Source organism: Pelmatolapia mariae, linkage group LG7, assembly GCF_036321145.2.
Source record: "Pelmatolapia mariae isolate MD_Pm_ZW linkage group LG7, Pm_UMD_F_2, whole genome shotgun sequence".
Taxonomy (NCBI): Eukaryota; Metazoa; Chordata; class Actinopteri; order Cichliformes; family Cichlidae; genus Pelmatolapia; species Pelmatolapia mariae.
In genome coordinates, this window is record NC_086233.1 from 14,168,754 (window position 1) to 14,194,996 (window position 26,243).

At 38.9% G+C, this 26,243-nt stretch overlaps 1 protein-coding gene across 7 annotated transcripts; it reads right to left on the reverse strand.

The window, feature by feature from the left end:
• Window positions 1-1,702: 1,702 nt before the first annotated feature.
• On the reverse strand, window positions 1,703-26,077 carry sec31a (SEC31 homolog A, COPII coat complex component). Of its 7 annotated transcripts, none has more exons than XM_063478037.1 (28): window positions 25,866-26,077; window positions 24,644-24,723; window positions 22,531-22,654; window positions 22,242-22,440; window positions 22,046-22,141; window positions 20,879-21,019; window positions 20,630-20,772; window positions 20,072-20,171; window positions 19,811-19,972; window positions 18,987-19,139; window positions 18,658-18,888; window positions 18,488-18,562; window positions 18,353-18,394; window positions 14,991-15,290; window positions 13,912-14,026; window positions 13,207-13,385; window positions 12,998-13,124; window positions 12,667-12,812; window positions 11,738-11,911; window positions 10,438-10,674; window positions 9,448-9,549; window positions 8,870-8,972; window positions 7,325-7,681; window positions 5,642-5,697; window positions 4,383-4,631; window positions 3,859-3,978; window positions 3,699-3,770; window positions 1,703-3,171 (listed from the first exon to the last, which is right to left on the reverse strand). In XM_063478037.1, exons 2-28 carry the CDS (start codon window positions 24,720-24,722, stop codon window positions 2,992-2,994), a joined length of 4,062 nt encoding a protein of 1,353 aa, XP_063334107.1. In that variant the 5' UTR covers window position 24,723; window positions 25,866-26,077; the 3' UTR covers window positions 1,703-2,991. The 7 variants fall into 7 exon arrangements, with proteins under 7 accessions (XP_063334107.1, XP_063334105.1, XP_063334104.1 ...); XM_063478035.1 differs by having other exon boundaries at window positions 4,383-4,634; XM_063478034.1 differs by having other exon boundaries at window positions 7,280-7,681.
• Between the last annotated feature and the right edge of the window lie 166 nt (window positions 26,078-26,243).

The window sequence follows — 26,243 nt, forward strand, 5'->3', positions numbered from 1 at the left end:
AAATTGAATTACTAACTTCATGCTGTTTGGCACGGACTCCCGAATACTCACCAACCTCGAGAGTTTTCTGTCTGTCTGCATCACGGTCCAGGTTAGTCTATTATTTGGCTTCCATCTGTAGACTAACAGGCAGACTAAATGAACTGGGTAATCAACCTCATCTGTTCTCTCGGAGGTGAGAGTTCTGTCGCTGTCTATGCATCTGGAAGGCCTCTTGGACCACCCTCCTCAGGACAAAGGACCAGAATAAGCACCTTGCTGACCATCATCAGACTCTAGCTCCCAGCTTCTTGGTCAAAAAGTTTGACTTTCTACTTGTGGACTGGGAACGGTATGTTCGTGAAGAAAGATCACGAATCACGGATTCCAATGTCTGCTCTCCTCGACAGAAGAATTTCACCCGAAACAGCCTGACAAGCCAGGTGGATCACCGGGATGCTCCAGTTAAGAGGGGGATAATGTCATGGTCCTGCAGTCTCTATGCTGCTCACTCTGTCCCTGCCTCCTCTTCATTTTCCTTCCCGCTTCCCCTGTGTGTGTGTGTGTGTGTGTGTGTGTGTGTGTGTGTGTGTGTGTGTGTGTGTGTGTGTGTGTGTGTGTGTGTGTGTACGGGTTCGTACTATCCTGGTGGGGACCAAAATCTGACTTTTACTATCCTGGTGGGGACTTTCTGCACCGTGGGGACCAAAATCCAGGTCCCCTCGGGGTTGAAAGCAATTTTCACACTCAAAATGCGGTTTTACTGTCAGGGTTACAATTAGGTTATGGTTAGGTTTAGGGTAAGGGTTAGGGTTAGGCATTCATTTTTAATGGTTAGGGTTAGGGTAAGGGGCTAGGGAAAGCATTATGTCAATGGGATGTCCCCACGAGGATAGCAAACCAGACATGTGTGTGTGTGTGTGTGTGTGTGGTTAACCACACCTTCTGTTGCAGAGGTGGGTCGCAGAGGTGGGTCCTTGCTACGTTTCCTGCTTCTGCTGTCAGCACACCTGGCGATAACAAACTTACCTGTTGGAAATGATTTGAGCTGCCTGCTATTTAAGCTGATGGAATTCCCTCATTTAACGCCTAATCGTTTATCATTTAAGTATTGCATGCTCTGGCTTTAAATGAATGTAAACAGTGTGTTAACAATAATGTGTTCTTTATTACCCTGTTGGAGAGACAAGAGAGTTTTCTTATTGATTGTAATTGTGTCAGTTTGTACAGCTAAAATTGCACTCAGCAGTGTTATTTTTTTTATTTGGGCTCTTGTTGTTTTTTTGGACTGGATAAGCCTTTTGTGAATAAATAAATAAAGTTTGGTGTATTATCATTAAAGTCTTTTGTACATTGTATGGAGAACATTTAAGAATGACCTGTGTTCTGCAGCTTGTCTTAAACTGTTTGAGATGATTTGAGCTTTGTGACGTGGCACCGGCAGTATAATGTAAAGATCGGTACACTGTGGGCATAAAGAAATGAATATTGTTAGTAACAATACTCAGCTAGGCTGTGATGTTTAAAAGATAGTCAGTTGGTAATAAGGGGCCCGAAGTGTGCCAAAAAACAATTGCATTAACAATAAGTTGCATGTATAACAGTGCATTATATTTTAAACTCTGATTGTGTTATATAACACAAACACATATAAATGACCAAAATTTCTGCAACCATTTCCGCAATGATCCTTCATTTCACAAACAAAATAAAAAACAATGCAAACTGTAAATAAATACTATTTATTGAAAATATTGCATGTCGTCAATCAAAAACAAAGACTTGTTTTCGTTTTATCAACAACATAAACGTGAGCTTGACCACTCAGACTTCAGCCCTCATCAAAGTTGGAATGAAAATCAAGTACAAGTCTCCTTCCAGTTTCGTTTGAGGTCTGATTAATTAGCAGATAATTAATTCCAATGCCAGGAAAGGCGATTGCTAGCATTTGTTTATGCATGCATACTTAAAAACTCAATAAAAGCACAGCCTGTTTTTGAAAGGTCCATTGCACTCTGCTGAGCTTTATTATTACACTGAAAAACAAACAAACAAAAGCAGTAAAACATCAGTGTCCTCAACACTTGGGATTACACTGCTCTGCACTGAAATATCCCACACACTGACTGTATCTTGGTCCAATGTGTTGTATGTAGTAACACTAGTGGTGAAAGTAAGTCAGTGAAAGCAGAAAAAAGGGTTTAAAGTTTAAACAAAAGTCATAGTAGATGCATTAAAAATAACTGGCATTTGATACGCACTGATTTTACTCTAAATACATGTGACACGTAGTATTGCTTTAACCCTAACTGTCACTATAACGCCATGTTTTTAACAAATTCATGTTCTATCTGGTAAAATGAGTGATTATATCTGCAATCTTATTTGCAGGTCAACTGCAAAATGCATGCAAGTAATGATGCATTTGTATGTACAACTAAAGTGTTACTTTGTACTTTTGAGAAAAATTTAGATATATTTATGAATTAAAGGTATATCAGCATTAGTGTAGTGCACAAAAGTTCAAAGACTTTAAAGATGAACAGGCCGATACAGCTGCATAAACTTTGAGCCAACAGCATGCATCAGGAGTCTGCCATTAATACACGATTCACTGATTATCAACAGACAGGAATGCCCTTAAAATTCATTATCTTTATTTTGCTTTATCCAGTTTTTATTCCTGATTCATATCTTTCATATTTGTGTATTAATTGTTGACTGATTTAAAAATAAATGCTTAGTGTCTGCTTGTCAGCCAGTCGATAGGTAGCCCCTTAACTGGCTCAGAATTTACTTTCACCACTGAGTGCAACTGACAGCATGGCTTCTGTTTGAGAAACGTGAATGGCACAAAGAAGAATTTAACAGTATTTTCATACATAATTCTTCATTACTTGCACTGAAGAAGCTTCCCGTGAAACAATTTTTTAATACTCAGAACGACCCATGTCCGGCCTCTCTCCACCTGTGGTCCAGCACTCAAATGAGCTGCTGGCACTTTCAGCCTCATCAGATCCCGAGTTTGTTGGCTTGCGTCAGCACCACCTTGAGTACAGGCATGAACGCTGAAGTCTCGCTGAAGTTGCTGTTGCTCACTATGTGGGTGTGGATGTTGATGCCCTCTGTGTAGGATCGGGACTCTATGCTCCTGGCTATGTTGTGCAGTCCTCCTACAATGGCAGGGGAGAGCTGCACAGAGGAACAGCAGAGTTATGTCAGTAGAATGGCCAACTTAAGCAAATCAATGCAAAACACCAATTGGGAAACAGGCAGTTGATGGCATGAATTTTTGACTGAGACTACATTTTATAATATGTTTATTTCTTTAAACATGAAACACCTCTTTTTAGAAGGAGCTTCTCATGTGAAAATCTGCTGAGTTGTTTCAATTCCGGAGGTCAAATTTCTTCATGTTTTGACTATTGGTCAAAACATCAGAATTTACTTTCACCACTAAGTGGTTCTCATTATGTTTCTAGTCTGCTTAGAGACAATGTGCACATTGTAAATTCACAGCATATCAAGACACTTGCAGATGTGTGCATGGAGTATCACACTAACCCTATGATGACTAAATTTAAATACAGAAAATGATTTTAGGCTGTGAGAAATTCTTCACTATTTTCTTTACATTTTACAGATCAAACAACCATTTCACACTCTTGTTAAAGGCAAGATTCACTGTTGACCTCTGCAGTGGTGTGCTGGATACTCACTGTCTGCTCTCTGAGTTTGTCATAGAGTGCCTCCAAACGTTTGTTCGCGTCATCAAGCTTCCTCTTAGTTTGCTGTAAAAAAAGATCAAAGAACACTCAGTTACTCATCTAAGGGCTCACTTTGTTGAACTGCACTGTTAATTTCATTACATAGACTCACAGGGTCAGTAGCTACAGCCAAGCATTTCTGGATCAGCCCCTCGAATGTGGTCTTTAGGACGAGGTGCTCGTCAGGTATGGGTTTCTTCATGATCTTCTCAGCAGGGATGGACTGGAGAGGCTGAAGGGTAAGGTAAGAGGCGTGTCAACTAGTATTTACCAAAAATATAAAAATGTGAATCATTCATCATTAAAAGAATAAATTTAAAAATTTGAAACACTTTAGATTTTATTTAGAATAAAGAGCTAACTACATTGCAGAGTTTTACAGTTTTATAACCCATATACTTGATATTTATACAGTATATGATATTTATCGAGTGAATACTGGATTTGTAGTCTGTGGCAGATCATACAGTTGATTCTAAGGTATGTCTCTTGGTGCAATGACAATCTGGTAAGAAGCAGCAGAGCTAGACAATTAAAAACAAATACACAGACATATCATTTCCTCCAGAAAGCCATCTGCAGTATATCATATACAATCTATGGTTTAACATTTAGTTAAACCTGAGAGGCATTTACCTGGATCACATCTCCAGTGGGTGCTCCTGGTGCACCCTCCATGCTGGTCTTTGGCATTGCAGGGTTCATAGGTGGAGGGGAGAGCTGCTGCTGCTGCTGCATGCCTGAGTAGGGGACCTGGACACTGGGTTGGCCCTGCATCATGGCCTGAGGAGCCCCAGAGGACATTGGCTGTGCCTGAGGGTCAGTGCCCAGCGGGGTCATTATGGGAGCAGTGATGGGGATAGGAGGGGTGTAGTTCTCTGGAACCTGCTGAACAGAAGTAAGCACAGTTTGTTTAAACTCTGTCATGGCTGTCTGTCTGTAACTTAAACGCAGACATAGACGTAAACTTTACAGATGTGGAATTCCTTACTGTCCAGAAATCCATCTTCAATTCTCAAACTGTTCTAGTAGTCAGCTAGCCAAACGTACCCACTCCATGTTTAAAGTATAATTATTTTGCAGTTGTTGCAGTTTTATAATTAGAACTGACAACATCGGACATATTTCATACTTTCACTGTCCTACTTGTGTAAATGCAAATAAAGATCAGCACGTGTGAGCTTGTTCTTCAGCAGCTAATGCTGCCTAAATGATATAAAAACTCTGCCTGTCTTATTGTTGTTTTGGACAAAGCAAATTCAGCACACCAAAACATCAGTTTGTACTATTATCCATAATGAACTCTAAAGAAGCTTGGCATAAGCCAGAAAAGAAGGAGTTCAAAGGAAAAGTTGCCTCTTTTGAAATGTGTTGGTTTCATTCAAATGATTTCTTTGATAAAGACTCCTTTTCTGTTACTGACTTTACTTCAGTACTGGGTCTGTTGTCATAACAATAATTCTCCATACAAGGCCAGTCGACATAGGTAAAATAAATAATGAATCTTATTAAGCATAACAGAAAATAAAGAGCCAAACAATACAATGACAGTACGTACTTCAAAATAGCTCATATTCAAAGAGCTTTTATGTGTTAAAACATTATATATATATATATATATATATATATATATATATATATATATATATATATATATATATAGAGATATAGATATAGAGATACATATATATATATATATACACTGACTAGTGCACTAAACTGTATTGGACACCTTTGTCCAGAGGAACAATGTCATTTCTCATCCAACAATTTCAATAACTACAAATAAATCAATTTAACTCCTCAAACTGCCTGTCGAACAGCAGCAACAGAGTAATATAAATGTGTCTTAATTCTAAAATGTGTCACTCCAAACTCCGATTAATGAAACCTACCTTCTTTTTAGGGGCTCGGGTCAAGGCCGGAGGGTCATTCCAGCCGTTCTGAGGCCCTACAATGGAAAACAAATCTTTCTCATGTTTTGAATTTTTATTACAAGTCCCCCTATTAGCATTTATAAGAAGTTTAAAAAAGATAACCACATTAATCGTTTATTGATAACAGACTATGATATATCTCTAAGGAGCTATAAAGATTTTTTAGTTCTTTATTAATGCACAGCATTTGTCGTTAATTCTTTTTTCAGCCATGAAAACAATCACTTATCACTGTTTTACGGTGCCATTCCTCAAACGTTTAAACAGCTGCCACCTCTTATGACATTGTTCAATAAAATGTAACTTTTATCATTTAAAAGTGACATTATTTTTTGTTACATATCATGAATTAAACTGCTTATAAATGCTAAACAGGTGCAAAAATACATTGTTAACCAAACTTTGATTTGTATAATCATTAGATTCTGTTATGTTTAAAAGAGTAAGTATTCACTGTGGTTTTCATTAAATATTGTGAATGTTAAAGATGATTGCATCGTATCAACAAAAAAGTTGTGCAAATTTCTTCCAGAATAGATGGATTTTATTACACGTGTGATTGTAAGCAGGTCACAATTATACCCGTGATTTTCTCATACTCTGTGGAGCCATGCAAAGTGTAAAAAGTATGATTACCTGGCTGTGTCCATAACAACTCTGTCATCTGAGCATTTAGCATTTCTCTCAGCTTCAGTTGGAAATGTTTTCAGCCATAGGACAACAGTGTGATTTTTACACAGTTTAAACTGTATGATTACTATTATCTATGAAAAAAAGTAGTCTGGTTTGTTTACATGTTCATAGTTGGTGAATTCTCCCAACAAATCAGAAAAGGACAGTCTCGATTATCACTGTCTTGCTGAAAACCTGTGACATTGTTGCTTTTTGCAGTCTTTTAGAGCAGGACACTATTGATTCACACTTGAACTGCTATCTGAATAAAATATCATCTGGTTGCGCTATGTCACTGGAATAAGTATAGGCGTAATATTAGCTTAATGCAGAAAACATATTCAATTTCAATTGTAGTATTATTTAATTGATTTTTGTGCATACCTTCCTGCCATATATACTAAGATGACACAGGTAAACAGAAGCAAATTGAAAATCACTGCTAAATATGAAACCTACCCATAATTGTATGGGACATGTAAGTATTGTAAGACTTACATTTAAAACATAAACATCTGCCATTTAGGGTTTAAAGTTACTGTCTATATGGATAATACATTCTGAGTGCTTTTATTGTGAGAAATGACCTTCAGACACCCAATATGTTCCCTTTTTGTAAACAGTAACAGAAAACATATTGACTATTGTATAACCAGCGCACCATATAAATGCAAATTGCTTTGATAATTAAGATTTAATTTAATAGTGAGCAGAAAAAGTCTGTTATTATTCACATTATAGCAGGTAAGATTTAATAACCTGCACTGCAGGTTAACACTAATGAAATGAATTAATTTAGTAACTAGATATGATATTAACTTTTAGTGTAGGTAAACAAAGGAAACTGGAATCCTACTAGTTTTAAAGGCTGAGAGAATTTGTAAGGAGCACAGTGACAGTGAGGGTGATTAGAGGCATGCAGACCTGTTCTCTGAGAGGCGGGGATCAGCTTGCTGTCTATCTTTGTACCTGAGACTCCGCTCGGTGGAGGAGGCATGTATGATACAGGAGATCCTGGCCCGCCATGCTGGAAAGAAACTCCAGAGGACGGAGGAGTGGAATAGGAAGAAGAGTTAGGAAAGAAAAGAGGCTGGGAAGGAGGAGAGGAGGACAGGCACTGGTTGATGGGAGGCTGTCCAGGATAGACTGAAGATATTGGCTGAGACTGGACGGGCTGTGTGTACTCAGAGAGAAAGCCAGGGGGCTGAGGAGGGGAGGATGGCTCTACTGAAGGAGGTGGATGAGGAGGAACAGAGGAGTACTGAAGAGGCTGAAAGAGAGGCACGCCACCAGCTCCATGCTGGTACTGGTTGACCTGGGGGTAAGCTGGGAGTCACACAGAGGATTTTCTGTTAGTGAAAAAACTGTTGCATGTTAAACCAAGTGCACCATGCAGCAGGATGGTTACAGTGCAGAGCATGCTGAAGTACTTAATGTTTCGCTGGTAGATTATAAAACATTCAACGGACAAAGAGATATGCAAACTGAACATTCTCACTTCCTGTTAATAACTAAGATTAAGTATGACAGCACAGAAGAGATCCGACATTAGTGTTAAACAGCAAAATACTTGCTAGTGTTTCAAAGAATACACAAATAGATTAATTGGTGGAATCCTGTCTCCTTTATACAAGATTTAGATACTACTGATTCATTTTCCCATGCATCACTGCAGCCTGGAGGAGGAGCGTATGCTCCACCTAACCTCATTTATAAGTTAAGTTATTCAGAAGTACAGCACTTCAACACCAGTTTTTTTTTTCTTGTAAGTGCGGCTTTAAAATATGCCAAAAATGATCAAACCTGGACAGCTCAAACTCTGGTGTGTTCATTATGTTGGTCTGATTTGGTTCAATGAAATTAGCTCAGTGTGGATCATAGATGAATAATAGCTTCTGTAGCCAGAAATCACAGAAAGGAGACAATAAAAGCAACTTTTATATAATCATCACATTTTGAAGTTTTCCTCATGGTTTCAGTAACCCAGAGATAACTGTCTGTACACTGATGATTACACTGCAGGCCAGAACTGCCGATAGATGACTCGGGGGCTTTTAAAGATAAATAGTAATTAGATTTCTAGTACCTGGAGTTGAAAACTGGTATTACATTGAGCCCATTTGATGAGCTTTTATCAACAAATATAATTTCGTAGCCAATGATCATCTAACTGGATCATATTGTAGGAATACTCCTGTTTGTTAGGTCAAAAAAAAACTTGAATAAAACTGTATCAAATGTGTTCGAAATGGACAAGCTGGTAAACTGTTTCTTACTGAAACCACCAAATGAAGCACAAACTGTGCATTGTATTGTCAAGGGTATGTGTGTGTATTAATGTAGTAATACAGGAAAAAATAATCTCTCTCTCTCTCTATATATATATATATATATATAAATAAATTTGGGCCTAATGTGCAAGACAAGGTTGTTTCCCTAAAATGAAATCTATTTTTTTCGTAAGCCAACGCCCCTCATGATAGACAGCTGAGTTCCGGAAGTGAAAACACTTACGCTGGTACTGATGAGAATACATGTAACCAGGAGGGGAGGAGACCGGAGGAGCTGCAGCCGTGCCAGAGGCTGGAATCCCGTACATCGGGTTTGAAGGCTCCACCTGAAAAAGCAGGGACAACAAATCTGAACTCTTCCTTCTCTGCCCACTGAGAATCAACACTGTGCTCTACAAAAGCAAGTTATGTAGTGATTATAATAAAGCTTAGTTTTGCTAGAGGGCAGAATAGTCTTATGTTAAAAGAGCTTTCACAGATAAAAGTGATGCAATAACCGCATTTCAGTGATGCTTTGTGCAGAATGACATGCATTTTGTTTTAAACCATAAAGAATAAGCTATAAATCATGCAATGATTCACATTAATTATGAGGCGGCAGCAGAAACAGATTGAATGAAGCTTTTGAATGCACTGTAGCTACGGAAGTACTAACAGGAAGTTCAGTGATGGTAGCTAGCAATGAGGGTTGGAAGCCATGGGAAGGTTTGGGATGTGGACCTTTGGCCTGCTCAGTGAAGCTTTTTAATTTGCAAAAAGAAGTGTGTGTCAAAGTTGAATGGGCGGCAATGCTCAGTATACCTTCTGGTCAGAGGCGCTGCCTACTTGAAGAGGAGGAGGGACATTGGGGAGGGCTGTGGGAGTTTGGTTACTCCAGGAGGTGACAGTGGAGGCAGCCCTCATCTGAAGCACACAGAAACACACGGCACATACCAATGATGGCCGCAGCATGGGAGGGGAGCACACACCAAGCAACGCCACAATGCACAAACATTGGACGGGTGGACATAAGAGAGGACTTTATACGAGCCAAGGTTCAAATTACAAGAACACAACATCCTGAAAGAAAGTTTAGACACAATAACAAAATTGCCCAGATGCTGATAAAAGTACCCACAGCTTGTCATTTAAACCCTGGCAAGAATGGACTGGCAAATGATGAAATGACTACAACACATCAGGAAATTAAAATGAGCACTTTGTCAGGTAGTTAGTAAGTGTGGAGATGTCAAATTTAGAGGAAGAACAGGAAATAGACCAGTCTGCCCTCGGGTCTGATATAAACTTACATCAAGATTCAACATGAACACATCAAAGAACAGATTAATCCACACACACGAACTGGAATTGTAAATTAAGGCTAAGAGAGAGAGATCTTCTCATTTCCTAGATTTAAAGACAGATATTGTTGAGGAAACAAAACTCCCAAGAAAAGAAACTATATTAACTATATTCTATGAAATTGTATTATATTGTATGGAAATGGTTATACACTTAGAGAAAATCTGTTTTCATTAATATGGGAAAATGTGGGGATCACTTACTTGCAGTATCTCTTTTTTAAATCCAATTTTTTTATTACAGTGTAGTTAAGACAATGCATCTGTGTATGTTTATGCTGGATTTCAGAATCTTATTCTTGGGTAGTTTATACATTTGTATAAAAAATCTGTCAATAAAATCATAATAAATACAAATCAGAGTAAATGATAGAGAGATAAGAACCAGAGAAAACTCAGATCTATGTGTAAACACTGTTATGAATTGTAGTGGCAGCTCTGTGGAACATACTGGCTGGTAATACTGTGGCTGTGCTGGGGCGGAGGCAGATGTAGGCATGGGCACTGGTGCTGCTGGGGTGGGCTGAGGCACCATGGTGGGATGGACCTGGGTGTAAGGATGCCGAAGCTGGGCCCGAGGGGCAGGCAGCTGAGATGGAGCTCTCTGGGTTTGCACTGAAGCTCCAGGAGCCGACCCCTGCTGCCCAAGAGCCCGAGTGAGACGGTCACGAAGCTGCTGAATGGCAACCTGGATGGAGCAAAAGACCTGGGTTAGATCCTGACATTCTTGATCAGGATAGCTACATTGCATATTAAATGATAATAAATGATTTTAAAAAACACCAGTAACAGCAATACTTCTCAACTGATCACTTCATTTTTTTCCTTCTGCAGTTTCCAATAACTGAGCACAATAAAAAGTGTGCACGCCATCAAAAAAAATACTGGAATAAAATGGTTTTTACTGTTTGCATGTTTGGTACCTCTGTTATTATTTAAGGAAAAAAAAATTAAGATTAAGAATTATGAAACTAAACAGATTGAAAAACATTATACATTTTTATTGCTTTGCACACAGACAAATTAAATAACTCCATTTGTTATTTAAGTAAAAAAGAAATGAGCTTAGTAAGCTTTTTCGCTTAAGTCTCTCTATTTGACCGTGTCTGTCTGGGGTCTGATGGTCCAAACCTGCGATGTCAAAATCATTTCGCATTGTCTCATAGAGCCCCCTTTAACCTTAAATGAACCAAACCTGTCAATGTAAAGAGGTTTAACAACACATTGGATCCCTCAGATGTCTTAATATAACAACTGATTATAAAAAAATATATAAATTGACTATATAAAAATCTAAATTTCTATTGTAGAACGTGAAAAAGGTAATTTACTGTCATTTAAATGTCTGGATGTTTGCATGGAGAAGAACTTTATTAATGTAAAACTGTTAGAGTCCTGTTAACAGCAACACTAACAAGCTTGGTGAGCAAGCAGCATTTCAACCTGTACAGGTGCACTGCACAGACAGACATGTCTGCTAATCCTAAGTAAGAACAGCACTAAAATGGTGGAGCAGTCCAGTTCAGTGATGCTTCGTTTAAACTGATGCTTTTTATTTCATGACCCTGTTCATGGTCATGAAAACAAACCTATAACCAGTAACAATGAAAAACAGTAGGGATGATTAGGCCGAGTGTATTCATGGAAATTTATATCTCATTAAGGACAAATACTCCCAAATATTAAAATATTTTAAAAAAAAAACACACTTTTCAGAGAGCAGGTGCAACAAACAGCAGCTGTGTACATACCTGGTTGCTGTTGTCAGGCAGATAGGTGATGGCAGTGGCCAAACTGCCCTGGGAGGCCAGCAGGTTGGCATACTGGCTCATCTTCTCAGCTAACAGGATGCCGATAGCAGCGGGGCCAGAGCGCTGGGTCTGCTCTACTGCACGCCGCAGCACCACCACTTTCTCCACCAGGTCCTGAGGCACAGAAGCACAATATATGAGCACGACAATGTCATTAATTAAATATGTCAATGGTCACTTCAAGAAATATTGGCTTATTACCAACTATAAACAGTTCATAATCTACAATATTAGTAAACAGCTCCCTGTTTACTTAACCAGCAACTTTATCTACTTTAATTTGGCTTCATGTTTAGCACGTGCTTTCTATTTTTGTCTCCAGAAAACTGTCTCTTTAGCTGCTAAATACTTCACAGTCTTCACCAGCCAGTTGCTACTTGTGTCTGCGTGCTCTTTGGTGCTGGAGTGGTAGCATATAGTTTTGTCCTGGACTGGAAATGCAGGGACGATGCAGGGTTAGGTGAAGATTTTCCTCAGAATTTCTTTGTAATGGCTCATCATTTGAGCCATTACTAATACAAAAAATATAACCAAAAATGAGGAAATGAAAGGCAGTGACTGTCCTAAGCTCACAATAGGATTGTTTTGGTTCACTCCCACTGTAAAAGCTCTAATAAGCCACTGTTTAATTCCTGCTAATCAACAAAGAGCAGAAAGACACAGCTGGAGAGAGCTAGTGAACATAGAGGAGTGTTTAGCAGCTAAAAAGCCAGACATATTCCTGGAAAAAACAAAAATGAAAGATAAAAGACAAATTTGTTCAATCAAAGGAAAAGCATTAATAAGCTTGTTTCTGTCACCTACAAAGCAGCTAAACATATGCCACTACACATTTAAAAAACAAAACATGAGCAGCAGAGCTTCTATACCTGCAGTGAGAGAGGAAAATGTCCGTTCTGCGCTCTGGTCCAGCAAGAGACAAGTTTCTCCACATTGCCAGCACAGATGTAGCACAAACAGGCTTGGGATTGTAGGTTAGCATCTTCTGATGCCTCCAGTCTGTCCCCGAGAAGGTCTTAAAAAAATTGAAAATCAGGATGGACTGAATGTAAGTAAAAAAAAATAGATTTATTTATATAGAATTTATAAAATGCCTGGATAGAGAAGAAAATCTAAATACTAAATTCAAACAGTAAGCCTTCACCTTAAAAAAGGTGATCGACCCCCTGATATCCAACAACAAAATACATGTGAACTAACCGCAGAGGGAAGAGAACTCCTCAGGCTGAGCGTAGGTCATGACGGCTGCCAGAGCCTCCTTCCAGTTCTGAAGGTCACATGTCTTCAGGATGTCGTGCCAGTCTTTCATTACCACTGCACTGATCAGCTGCAGGACAAATACACAGTTACAACACCAGTAACACGTTCTTAATCAAAAAACACTCAAGGAAGTTTCCCCCAGTTGTCACCTTGGTTATCTTGCTGTGTGATTTTGTAAAATACTTCTTCTGGGTTTTTTCTAAAAGTTCTGGCCCTCCAGCAATGGCCAATATGATGCTATCCGCCAATCGGTTGTCATGGAGACAAAGCTCCACAGCTCCCTCAAAGTCTCCAGTCAGCAGAGCTTGTGTGATGAGCCCATCCACATCTGGCAAGAAATAAAAAAAAAACATTATGTTTAGGAAAAAACCCAGTGGCAGGTGTGAGCTTCATAAATGTGACATCTTCATGTCCAACAAACAAAGCCCTCCTCGAATGGCTTCTGTCTTTACTGGTGTGAGACCTTCAACCAATTTATAATCATATAACAGCTGTCTGCTTTAAATGTATGTCTGAGCTTTTCTTTTATAAAGAGCTGCTTTTTCTTTCTCCTACTGAAAGAAAAGTAAATCCTCAAAAGCAGCAGAATCAGCTGTTAAAAGTTCAGACATCTCTAACTAGATTACTTTAATACTGAAGAAAATACTAGTAATAATGAGTCAGAAGAGTATAAGTTTCCACTTAAATCCACCTCCTAGTGGATTTCTTTTTCAACTCTCTGGTGCCTTACTATACACACCTTTGGATTTATCCTGCCACATATCCATACCCATTACAATTTGATGATGGTTAAAATCCCAGGGCAAACAACAAATTACTGAGTTAATGTGTTGAAACACTGACAGTGCTGTTACCTTGACTAATGCTGAGATTCACCCCTCCTGCTGGTGTTGGAGCTGGAGCTCGGACCTCAATAGGGGCTAATGTCTCAGCAGGAATGGGCTCCTCATCAACTGATGCTGTCATCTCCTGTAACAACAGAAACATGTAATGATGCTTCAATCTTTTCTCCAGCCTTCAAGTGTTCCAGGATACTAAAGATTTTCTAACATAATGAAAGGCCCTGAGGCTAAACTTAGTAACAGTACAGTTTCATAATCATAATTTAGCAGGTTACCATGCCAACATTTGCTCACTAGCATTATAAAGTGCAGCTGGGACTCACTGAAATGTCCTTCGTTTTGTAAATTTCAGAAATGTAAGATTATGCAAAGTCATGGGATCAACAACTTCATGACAGGCCACCCCAAAGATGCTGAGATATTTCATTTAAAACAACGACTGCCAGTCTCATGATAACTTTAGTGAGCCCTGCACCTTCCTGGGGTAACACCTGCCTCTTGGCACAGTGGATACCTGTGCCATAATTTTGCTATTTCAATCAAGTAAATGTTGAGATTGTATAAAGCTTGATGCCAAATGAAAAGTTGCCATAGCAACACGGGTATACGTACCAAACTTTATAACAATTCATACAGTTTTTTCTGAGATATTTCAGTTTGGACTAACCCCTTGAGCATGCCTAAAACCAACCCAGAATCCATCTATTCCTGCATGAAGAGTCAAACAGTGTTAGTAATCAGATTACATGGTTCATTAATTATAAATAAATATGCACACCCAGACAGGTGTTTTCAGTTTCCGTAGTGTTCAATCAGTTTCCAATAGGTTGTTTTAATATTTAAGGTGACAGCTCCACATTACAGCCAAAATGATTTTGGATTATTTTTTGTTCATTGAGTTTTCTCTGTTATAAATTTAAACAATGTATTATCTTAATCACATTTTATTACTAATTCATGGACAGCTGTGGAAATAATGCTGAATTGATTCTCCTCAAATTATCTGAAGTTCATTACTGAAAACAGCTAAAAAGTTTGCACTCCTGTAACTTTGCTGCTCAGCTCTTTTTAATGGGGAAACAAAGGTGTACCTGATCTAAGGGGATCTCTTCCTCCTCTTCCTCCTCATTCTCATTCTCATCCACCTCCTCCTCTGGGAGAACCTGATCCAAATTTGCATATGGCTCACTGCGAAGAGCATCTTCTGGATCTGCCGCTGGTGCTGCTGTATCCTCATCCTCTGCTTCAGGAGTGGAACTGAGATCAAGCATGGCTGTAGGCTGAAGGTTTACAGCAGCAATCATGTCAAATGCTGCCTCTGGAGTGTCAGCAGGCGGCATGAAGCTGAGGTCTGCTAATGGCTGCAGCGTGGCTGGAGCGGGCACATCCACCTGAACAGAAGAGGCGGAGATGGATTCAGAGTCAACTGCATAATTTGATCTGCCACATCAGGCTGAGGCTGGGATGTGTGCATCACCAGAAACAGTATGGATTCAGCTTACTAGTGCAGCCAGGTCAGGCATATATTATTTGATTGGTTTCAGCTAAAAAACAAAAAAGTGTATTTAAATCAACATTTAGGGAAATGTAAATTTCAAACTGGGATCAGAACCTAAGTCAGACCAATATTATTTTCCATATTTCAGAGAATGAAGACATATGCAAAATCACTAGATTTAGCACTAGAGTAAAGCTCTTATTTGAGGTCACTGGTGGAAGCAGATGCATAAACACTGCAATACATTTATACAGAAAGTGAGCAGTGCATACAAACGCGTGTGACAGAGTGCTTTCCTAAAGTGTGCGGCACTGCAGACTCGAGAATTTCCACTTTTTTGCTGTGATTGTGACTTTCAAACGTCGAGCTTCCTCTGAGTAATTTCAAAAAGCGAAGTTGAATTTATAGCATTGAAACATGACTTTGTTGCTTACAACACTTCCCATATTGCAAAACATAAGACAGAGAAAAACACTTTACATCTTTTCCGCCGTGAACTGAGGCTTTGACAAGCTGTAATTACTGCCAGCAGCAATCAGTCAGACTTTTTTATTCTTCTGCCAGTGAACAAATGCGAACAGATCAGAACAGGCTGAGTTGAATGGAGACCAATGTGAGGTGAAATATGGACTGCATAGCATAGCAGTGTCGTGAAAATACACGTGAGGAGCAAATAAAAAGTTTACATCAATGTAAAACTTTGCTCATTTAAGAAATGGTCTTGGAATGGAAAGACAAACATTTCAAGACCATAGGAAGTTTTTTAGAAGGTAACTGCTACATCCTTTTAAAGAGGCAGGCTGACCCTTGTAGCAGCTTTTCATTATGTTTAATGTTGCATGTAGTGTTGCATTTGTGTGCACCTGATAAATGTGAGCGTGATGTGATATGGTCTTTCAGTTCGGTTTTTGGAGTCCAACTAAACCTGAAGGAAATGTTACATTATTGAGCTGCTAAGTCTTCCTGCTATGAAACTGGTGACACTGTGTGTGTAGTCCTTGTCTGGAAACCTGAACAGCGGTTTAGTGATACATTTTCCAGTATAAAACTGCTACTATTCATCATTAGACTGCAAACATTATGTTTAATGTTTTTTTTTTACAAATTGTTATTAACTTCACTGATTGAGATATAATTTTGCTGCTTTACCCACAGAATGAAATGTCAGATGAGCCAGAATCATGTCAATAATGTTTTGATATCCATATTTCTTTCTTGCTACTAGGAAAAACCTGGAAAGGTAAGCCTGGCTGTATCCCAATATTAGTTTCATTCCAAAGTTGAAAAAGCAGGAGTTCTTGTTGGATTAGGGTTTGACTTTTTTGAGTTGCTTTTGTTTGTGAGGATTGAGGGGAAAAAATATCTTTCAGTTTAACTTTTTAGTGATTTCCTGCCTCTTTGGAGCAAACAGATGAGATATAATTGGAAAGGCCAGGATGTCCTATTTCGAGCACACTGGGACTTAGCTGAAATAAGTCAAAAGATACAGACCAAAAACAAATGTCCATTACAGAGGACATAAATGAATGGGCTGAGTCTCAGGAGAGACTTAAAAATTACAAATCTCCATGACGCTTGTTTAAATAAAAAAATTTGATGTGGCAAGCCAATAGTCCTTTTCCAGCAGTTTTACACCAAAGGAAAACTTCAAACTTGGACTGCTCAGAAAGCACAGACATAAAAATATCTGAAGGAGGATGCTAGCTGGCTAGTTAGTGTGTTTCCCACTAGTTTCCTGTGCATGCAGTACTGTGCAAAAGTCTCTCATTGGCTTTCCAATGAGTGGTCTTGAGAAATACTTCTCCGGGCTTCTCCATGTCTTTGGACATTGGCTGCTTTTTCACTCATTATCAGTCCTTGTACCAGAAAAACGTTTTGCTTCCTTTTCATTCAGGGTGTTGTCTACATGCATATGCACTTTGTTACTAGCAGCCCATTGCAAAAAACATATAATTTGTTCCCATTTCATATTTAAGTTAAATCTATGAAAAATGTCAAAGATATTACAGTTTAACAAGAATAAAACAGTATTTTTTACACAGGTTGTGTGTAGTGTATCCTTTAAAAGACTGAGGAAACTGGAGAGTGGAGGACAAAAGAAGAAGATCTAAAAAAACCAAAAAAACGTCAGCAGATAAACAGTATTGGAAAGTCACATTATTAAGAATTAGAAATAAATCCAGCAAAGACTGACATAGGTCCTGAGAGACACATCTGGCCCTTCAGTTAATCCATCTACTGTTTGACAAAGCTTCATCAGAAATGTTCTCAAGAAGGCAGGGAAACAGGGAGAAAAGGCTGAGGTATGCCAAATTATACAAGAACTGAATTTAAAATCTTTGGCTCACATCATTATCAATTTGTACAGAGGAGGTTAGGAGAGAGTGTCTACAGCCCTTTGTAAAACATGGAGGAGGATATGTTATGGTTTAGACCTGCATTTCACTGAGTGGTGCTGGGGATTTTGTCAAAACTGATGGAATTATGAACACAGAAAAGTACTGTCAGATTCTGATTCACCATGCAATACCACCTGGAAAGCATCTGATTTGCAACAGCTTTATTTTTCACCATAACAACGATCCCAAACACACTGCCAGTGCAGTAAAAGCAAACCTGGATAGAAAAACATTATCAGTATCAGTGTTGTTTGGCATTCCTAGAACCTAGATCTCAACATTATTGGCGGAGTGTGGGATCATCTTAACTAAGAACGGAAAAAAACTACTAAGAGCAGTTAAAGAAATGACAAGAAAGCTTGCTAACAAACTTCAGGCTATGTTAAAGGATAAAGGTGATCACACTAAGTATTGACTTTCACATTCATCTTTATTCATTTTTAAAGGACACACATCAGAGTGGCATTCTTTATCTCTGATACCCCTTAAAGAGATTTAATGCTGAGATATTCCTTTAAAATTCACAATATAAGATAATTTGCTTTGACAAGCTTACCTTCAGGGGATTGGCAGACTGTTCCTCTAGTGCTGCTGAAATCTGACAACAAATGGATACATTAATCACAAGTTCAACTGAAAAACATGTGTAGCATCATATTTCACATACAGATGAACAGATAACATGTCGCACCTTTAAAGCCAGCTCCTCTTTGTTGTACCCCAGAAGTTCCAGGTACTTGCTACGGATGTCACTTTCAAAATTAACCTTAAAACACATAACATCCACACTACCATTATCCACACAAATTTCAGTAACAACTTTATTGATTAAACGTTGTGTTTTTTAATGCTTCCTCATACCTTAAGGAAAGACCAAACAGTTTTTTCAAACTCATTTTCAGCCACGTCGATCTTTTCCTGGCAGAAGTCCACAAAGTTACCTGAACTCAGAGTGGCCTGCAGCTGGTCGGAGCGCTTCAGAAAGGCTGTTTCTGTAACAACCTGGCTCACGTGCACAACGTGAGAAGTGGGCTGCTGAGGCTGCTGGGGATTTGGTTTTGTATTCTCCAAAGATATCAGCTTCCCACCAAACTAAAAGGAAACAAATCAAAAAAGATTTCAAGTGTGCTTAAAAAAATAAAATCAGTCTCACCGTATTTTTGATCAGAGCTTAAAGAAACAGAACTCACTGCAAACGAGGCTCCCACAGGTCGGCGAATCCACTTGGGTGGCTTCTTCAGGGGGTTGACTGTAGCTGGAGTAGCTGGAGTCTGAGGCAGCTGCAGGGGAGGCAACGTTTGCCCTGTCCCAAATGGATCCATGTTCCCAAACGAGTTGCTAATCTGTAAGAAACACACAGAGCCGAGGTAGACAAATTAATATGAACAAAAATAAATAATTCACAGCTCTGAAAAAAGAGAGAAAGGATAAGTGTTGTAAATTTCAAGCTGACATTAAACTGAAAGTTTGCTCTGGACTATTTAAAATCCCCCTGGTGGTGTACAAAGGCAAAACTACTATAAAAAACTGTGTCATTTTCCAGATATTCAGGGACCCGACTGTAAGTCTAATATAAATGATGCTACTCTTATAGTTGTTTTAAATGTTTAAATGTTAAATGTTGTTTTTAAAAGAATACTTTAACAGTCGTCGGTTTAGCTCAGTTGGGGAGCTTTTGAGTCTGACCTGCAGCCTTTTGCTGCGTGTCTTCCGCACTCTCCCTCTCTCTCCACTTTCCTGTCTATCTTCACTATTCACTCCCAGCCCATTGTTCTTTCAGTGGGCTAGTTTCAGTGATTATGCAAATGTACTGTTTATAAGATTGGGGAAACCTGCAGTCAGCTGAGACTGAAGAAGTCACTTGGATGAGTGACGAAACATTTCTCCCACTGAAAACGCTACGTCCAGATGAACACAATCAACTTTTGGAGATATCTTCACTACTGCTATCCAATAAAGGAGAAATGCCCAAAAAACCCAAACAATACTTTTATTTCAGGAGACTTAATCTTACTTGGTCAGCGTGCCTCTGGCTCTGTGCCTGGCTGCTCCCTCCCATGATGGAGTAGATGTCGATATGTCCGTCGAAGCCCGCGGCTGACAACACAGCGGGGTTTCTGGGACACCACTGGATGTCAAAACACCACTGGCTGCTGGTGGGCAACTCGTACAAAACCTGAGGATTCAAGAAAATTACTTTCCAACATCAGTGGCAATCATGAAATGATAACTGTCAGTTCACAAACACACACACACACACACACAGAATATTCACCTCTGCTGTGTTTGGATTCCAGCACAAAATCCTGCTATCCTTCCCACAGCTCAGAAGCAGCTCAGGATCTGCTAAGCTCCAGGCAATGGCCAGGATACCCCTGTCAAATGAACGGTCAGATGAAAAAGAGCACAGCTACAATCTTTTTTTTCACATTATCAACACTATTTAAAGGTCGGATTGGTTCTTAGGTACAGCTGAATTTTGAAAAAAGAAATCTAAAAAATTCTTTGAACCGCACTGGGCACTGCAGGTTTTCGCAAGCATAGCTCAGACAGGAGGAAACAGTGTATTTTATGGACTAGTCAGCAGCAGTTTAACAATGATGCTACATTGAATATTCCAGTAGCAAGAAAGAGTAAGTGGGCTCAACTATTTGTTATATCTTAGAATTATATTAGCCTATGGATCAAAGGAATATGATATATCCGGCTCTGGATACGCAGATAAAGCTTGTTAGAAAGATATATTTAGTCTGCTTTGGTCTTTAGGGAGACTTGTTATCAGTAAGCAAAAGTGTAAAACAGATTAGAATTAGACTGATTTATCAGTGCTTACCTTGAGTGATGCTCTAGAATCTTGAGAGGAGAGGTAGCAAATCGTAAGTCCCACATCTGGATGACGGGCATCCTGTCGTCCTCCGAAGCCAAGACCAGCTGAGTGGCCACCTCTGGGTTCCAAGCCAAGCCAGAACAATGCATCTGGAAAGAATCACGCAACAGTGATCTGAGACTGTTTAAGTTGAGCAGACAGAGCCAAAGGACTGGGAGAAAATGCAGCATGTTGAGGGTTTCTCTGGCAACGTACTCTGTTGCTGTGGTCGCTAACTTTGATAATGAGGTCATTTTTGCGGAGGTCCCACACTGAAGCTCGACCCCCCGGGCTGGCTGAGGCCAAGATGTGCTGGACCTGTTTGTTCCAAGCCACACAGCTGATGTCTTCCATTGGCTTTAAGAGAAAAACATAAAACATTCATATGGACTGTTCATTCATTAGTGTCATATACAAATGTTAATTAGATACATGAATTGAGAAAAACTGTGCCCAACATAAAACTGGCAACTAAAATATTTGAAAGATGATGATATAATAGAGTAATACCAAAAAAGCACTAAATGGTACATTTAAGTATACGAAATGTACAAATGACAACGGAAAGGTACTGTGTAGTCCTTACAACAAAAAAGCATCCAAATTAATGCTGATTCTAGTTATGGATATATAACTAACTGTAGTAATCCTCCCAAAATTTTCAGCCTCACATTTAGTATAGTGAAAATTAGCCATGGCATGTTGTAAACAAACTGACATTTAAAGAGTTAAAGTTCTGAAAAGGAAAACATTTTAGTCATGTTTGATCGTTAGAAGACTGACATTGGTTAAAAATGCAACTGGGTGAAAGTGCAAAATGCCATTAGTAGGTATTTATTTTGTTGTTATGTAATGGCCGTTTTCCACTAATACCTACTCGGCTCGACTCAGTTTTGGTTGTTTTCTAAAACAACTGAGTACTACCTAATGTGCATTAGAGCAACATGGCTGAAAGTCCTGTGACGTCATTTGTATGTGACACAAACACAACACAACAATGGAGGACACCAAGGTGATGGTATACCTCCTACTCAGTGTATGGCTTATTTTCTTTTTTTTCAGATTCAGGGACCACGGTGTTGGTTTTTGTGTAGCCATTTCCTTCGTTAGAAGGTTTTAAAAAATGGCAGTTTTGATTGTTGTGAAGGAGTCGTTCTTATGACTCATCAAGTGATACCCCTGACTGGCCAATCAGTGGCATGCAATCTGTTGACGTTACACTTTCGGACTGATTCAGATCGCCTCAGACCCCAGCCAAGTAGGTGCTATAAAAGCACCTAGTAAGAGATACTACAACCTATCGAAAAAACCCAAAAACCGAGTTGAGCTGAGCCGAGTCAAGCCGAGTAAGTTCTAGACTAAAAGGGCTAAAAGTCTTCATACCTGTGTTTTAGGTCCTGGTGTCATTGGAGAGCCAAAGTTATTCATGTCCCAGATATAGATTTCAGACTCATTTCCACCCGATGCAACAAGGTTTGTCTGCAGGAAAAAAGGACACAAAACACCAAATGAGTCACTGCCTGGGGTTTAAACCCAGCTTCAGGCTGAAATCTTTTGCACAAGGTGAAATGCACCATACTTGGAAAGGGTTGACATCCAGAGCTCTCACTGGCCCTGTATGCCTGTCGCTCTCAGCGATGATGACGTCGCTCTCTCCACTCATTATCTTTGCAGGGTCGTACAGGATAACATTGCCATTTTCCCCACCTGCGATGAGAACACCAGAGGGATGACCCTGGGAGTCCATACCATATGGACCCCACACCAACTTGTGGTACCTGTGAGTAGGAAGAAGAAGAAGCCCTGATTAACAGCAGGATGAAAAATAGAAAATCAGCAATATTACTGTGGAGAGTTCTTTATTCTACCTGTGACTGGAGGAGAAGCTGCCACATGATTTCATATCCAGAGATGGCTCAGCCAAATCCAGCTCAAAAAACTCCAAGGAGGCATTGGTACTGAAGGAGGCATCCAGCTGCTGAGCTGATGTTCCTGCAGGAACACAGGTATCAAACATCAACAATTAATAAAGCAACAGAAAAACTATATGTAGCTATGTTTATAGATTAAGCTATTTTTCCAACGCATAATCCAAAAAATTTACAGTCTTTGGTTTCCTGTAAAAATCTGAATTTTTTCTTGTCCTACACTGAAGTTAGAAGAATATCACATAAAAATAAAAACAATAAAGCCTTTAAGTCCCATCTTTTATTAAAAATTGTTATGGATATTTGTCACTGCTTTCTGATCTTCAACAATAGCTGCACCACTGGATGAATATATCCACTATCACTCGATATTTGTGAAGGGGATTGTTATTGTGATCATTTAGCAGTCTTCCTCTTTTTACTTCCCTAATAATGAACTCACAAAGCACAGAACTGAACAAGCCTGTTGGATGAGAGGTGAAACATCTTCACAAAACTTTAAGTGCAGTTCTCTTGTTTTTTCAAACTCTTATACTATGTAGAAATGTTTTTTGCAGTAGTGAACTTTCTGAGAACCCATGGTAGGTAAGCAAGTTAGCTTTTCACTTGTTTTTTATTTTTTTGTTTTCTTGTTTATTTTTCGACTGTTAATTTTCATCTGTAGGGGAATATTATAACAAATGGATTCTAAAGTCAAAATGTATGTAAGAAATTAGATGTGAAAGGTAACAGAAACTATGCTTGTTTAGCATGTAGATAAAATTCAGCCTAACTGTAACACTAATGCTAAGTGGTTTACCAGAGACGTGCTGGCTTTTACCAGATTTATTTGTAGGGATTGAGGCGTTCCTAATCTCACTGTGTACTTAAGGTCACTAAACAAGCCGATTCCTTGCCATCTGAATCAGATTTTCAGAAGTGGACTTTGTGGTATGTTTTAGATAATTGTCCTGCTGCATAACCCGGTTGATAAGGGCCAGGTAGGTTTGGATAACGTTTTTGTATCATTTAAAAACTGCATTTTGTATTTACTTGAGTTATCTTTATCTAATATTAAAACCTGTTTGATGATCTGAAACATGTAAGTGTGAAAAATAATATGCAAACAAGGAAACAAAACAAGCTGTTAAGATAAATGCTCTATTTATATCATCAGTCCAGAGCATTTTATCCCTCATACAACTGATTCTTGGGGATGTGTAGCATCATTTATTTGGCAAACTTTGCCTTTCTAGTATCCATCCATTCTTAAACTGTGATATTACATATCTGCATGGTACTGCTCATTATTTGAGGAAAAAAATCCTTCCAGCTATTTCTGCAAAAATAAGTTCAATATATTCTTTTAAAAGTGTATTTTACTAGTAAGAACAGCTCACATGATCAATTACTATCTAATACATTTACTATATCATGTCAAATATTAAAACAGGGATTAAACAACAGTATGATGGCTAAAATTGAAACAGAACAAAACCCAGCTGAAATGGGACAGAACATTTTCTGTTGGTGTACATTCAAAAAAACCTGACAAGTGCTGCGGAGCATTTTAAAGACCATGGAGATGGATGGTGAGAGACTGTATTAGTTCATGTACCTTATACTCCTGAGAATAGAAAACGTGGTAGCATCACATTAAGTGTAAATTACAGATAAAATACTCTATTCATTAACACCAACTACAGTTTGTACAGTCACACCATAACAACTCTGTCTCCAGAGGTGCAGAGTTGATTTATCATTCATTCTTATTTAGTGAATATGAGTTAAAAGTTCACTGATAGCACCCACTTTTACAAATATTTGCCCTGGCCTCCTGCTATTTTCATAATAAGGACAACTTCATAGAGAATTCTGAAGCCTGCATCGTCCTCACATGATTAAATGTCCTACATGTTTGCAGCCCTAAATATACAACACTAAACATGTCATTTTCCACTTAAAGAGGCTGTGAAAATGACTGAAGTAACTGACATAAATTATGTAATTTCATGTCAAAGTGCCAGACGGCAGCAGATGCATGCCTGTGCTGATGCTCTCTGCATGCTCATACCTGTTGCCAGGTAGATGGGGTGGTGCTGTGCAGGACTCCAGCTCTGGATGGCTGTGCGGTTGATCTCTTTAAGTTTCATCCTGGAGAAATAAGGGCATAGTTTGAACGACTGTGCAGTGATTATTACAAGTTATTTATGACACTTTTCTCTCACTTTAGCGTTCAGAATAACCAGATATTGAATCCTTTCATGTAGTTTAGTTTCTATGACAATAAAAAAGAGCTTAAACTATCAGTTTCAAATTAAGTGGCTAAATACAATGCTGTCTAATGGTAGCTTTATAAAGGTTAACATGTGCAGTTTTTTCTTAGCGTTTCCCCAAGGTGCTGGCTTGGTTGTATGATCACTTTAGAGGTTCCAGCTGAATCTTACTGAATTATTTATTTGAGTTATAGCATCGTTTACCACATTGTAAACACTGTTAAGTGTTCATTAGACACTTATGACAGGCTGGATATATAAGCAGAAATCTGCTGTGGAAACAAAAATCAATATTGATAACTTTTTATGGTGACTATTATGGCCGTTTTTATGTGTTGACTTTTCTATCAGTTCAACCACAACACAACACCTTCATGGAGTTGCATTTATTGCAGGACTGCTGTGGATTATTTTCCGTTAGGTGTGCTAACAATATCAAAGAATTTTAATACCATATTAATAACGACTTTCAAAAGTGTGAATCTGTCTCTTTTACATCGAGGGGAGCGGACCGCTTAATAAACAAGTAGCTACAGTTTCACACACGCTTTCCCATTCATCTTGCTGCTGTAATAAATACACTAGTTACAGAGTAACAAAGGCCTGCTCTGACTGGCACTAATTATCACACGCTTCGTGTAGCTCGGGGCTGTGTCGGGAAAGGACATCAGAAATGCTACATTTAGCTTTAAAAGAAGCTCCGAGAAGTTTTGCAGTCGTTTGGTTAAAATTACAAAATAAAAGTCCTTGCTAGCAACAAGCTAACAGCTGATGGACCAATTAAAAGCCACACAGCCGTGTCGTTCATGAGCCTCGAATAATACGAGAAATGCGCGTAAATTTATTGTCACTTCTTGTACATGTTTACTACGACATAGTTCAGCTTGGACTAATACAGCTGCAATGAGATATTGCGTTTAGAAGCCTGCTAGCTACCTGCAGGAACATATGAGAGAAGAAACAGTTACACACTCACACAAACCCGCACACAGATCTTATTACTTCACTAAAGCAGCTTACCTTCTCTTCTTCTCTTCTTTTCACATGAACGCACACATTAAAAAAACAGTAGGCAAACACTAACTGTCTCCGCCCGTACAGGTTCCCCTTTCGATTCTGCTCAGGGATTTACAGCTGTAGAAACAGAAGAAGAGGCTACCGGGTCCCGGCTGCGGACTCGAGACAGATTTCCACGTCCCCACTGGTCTCCATCAACGTGGCACTAAGCAACAGCCTCCTCCTGCCACGAAGAAGAACGACTTCCGGGGGAGCTTCTCCCTGTTTGCTAACTTATGCTAATATTAAGATTTTTATAATAAACGCTAAAAATATTAGTAATAACTATTTTATGTGAGCATTTATCATTTTAAAGTGTTTCTTTATTAAGGAGTAGGAATA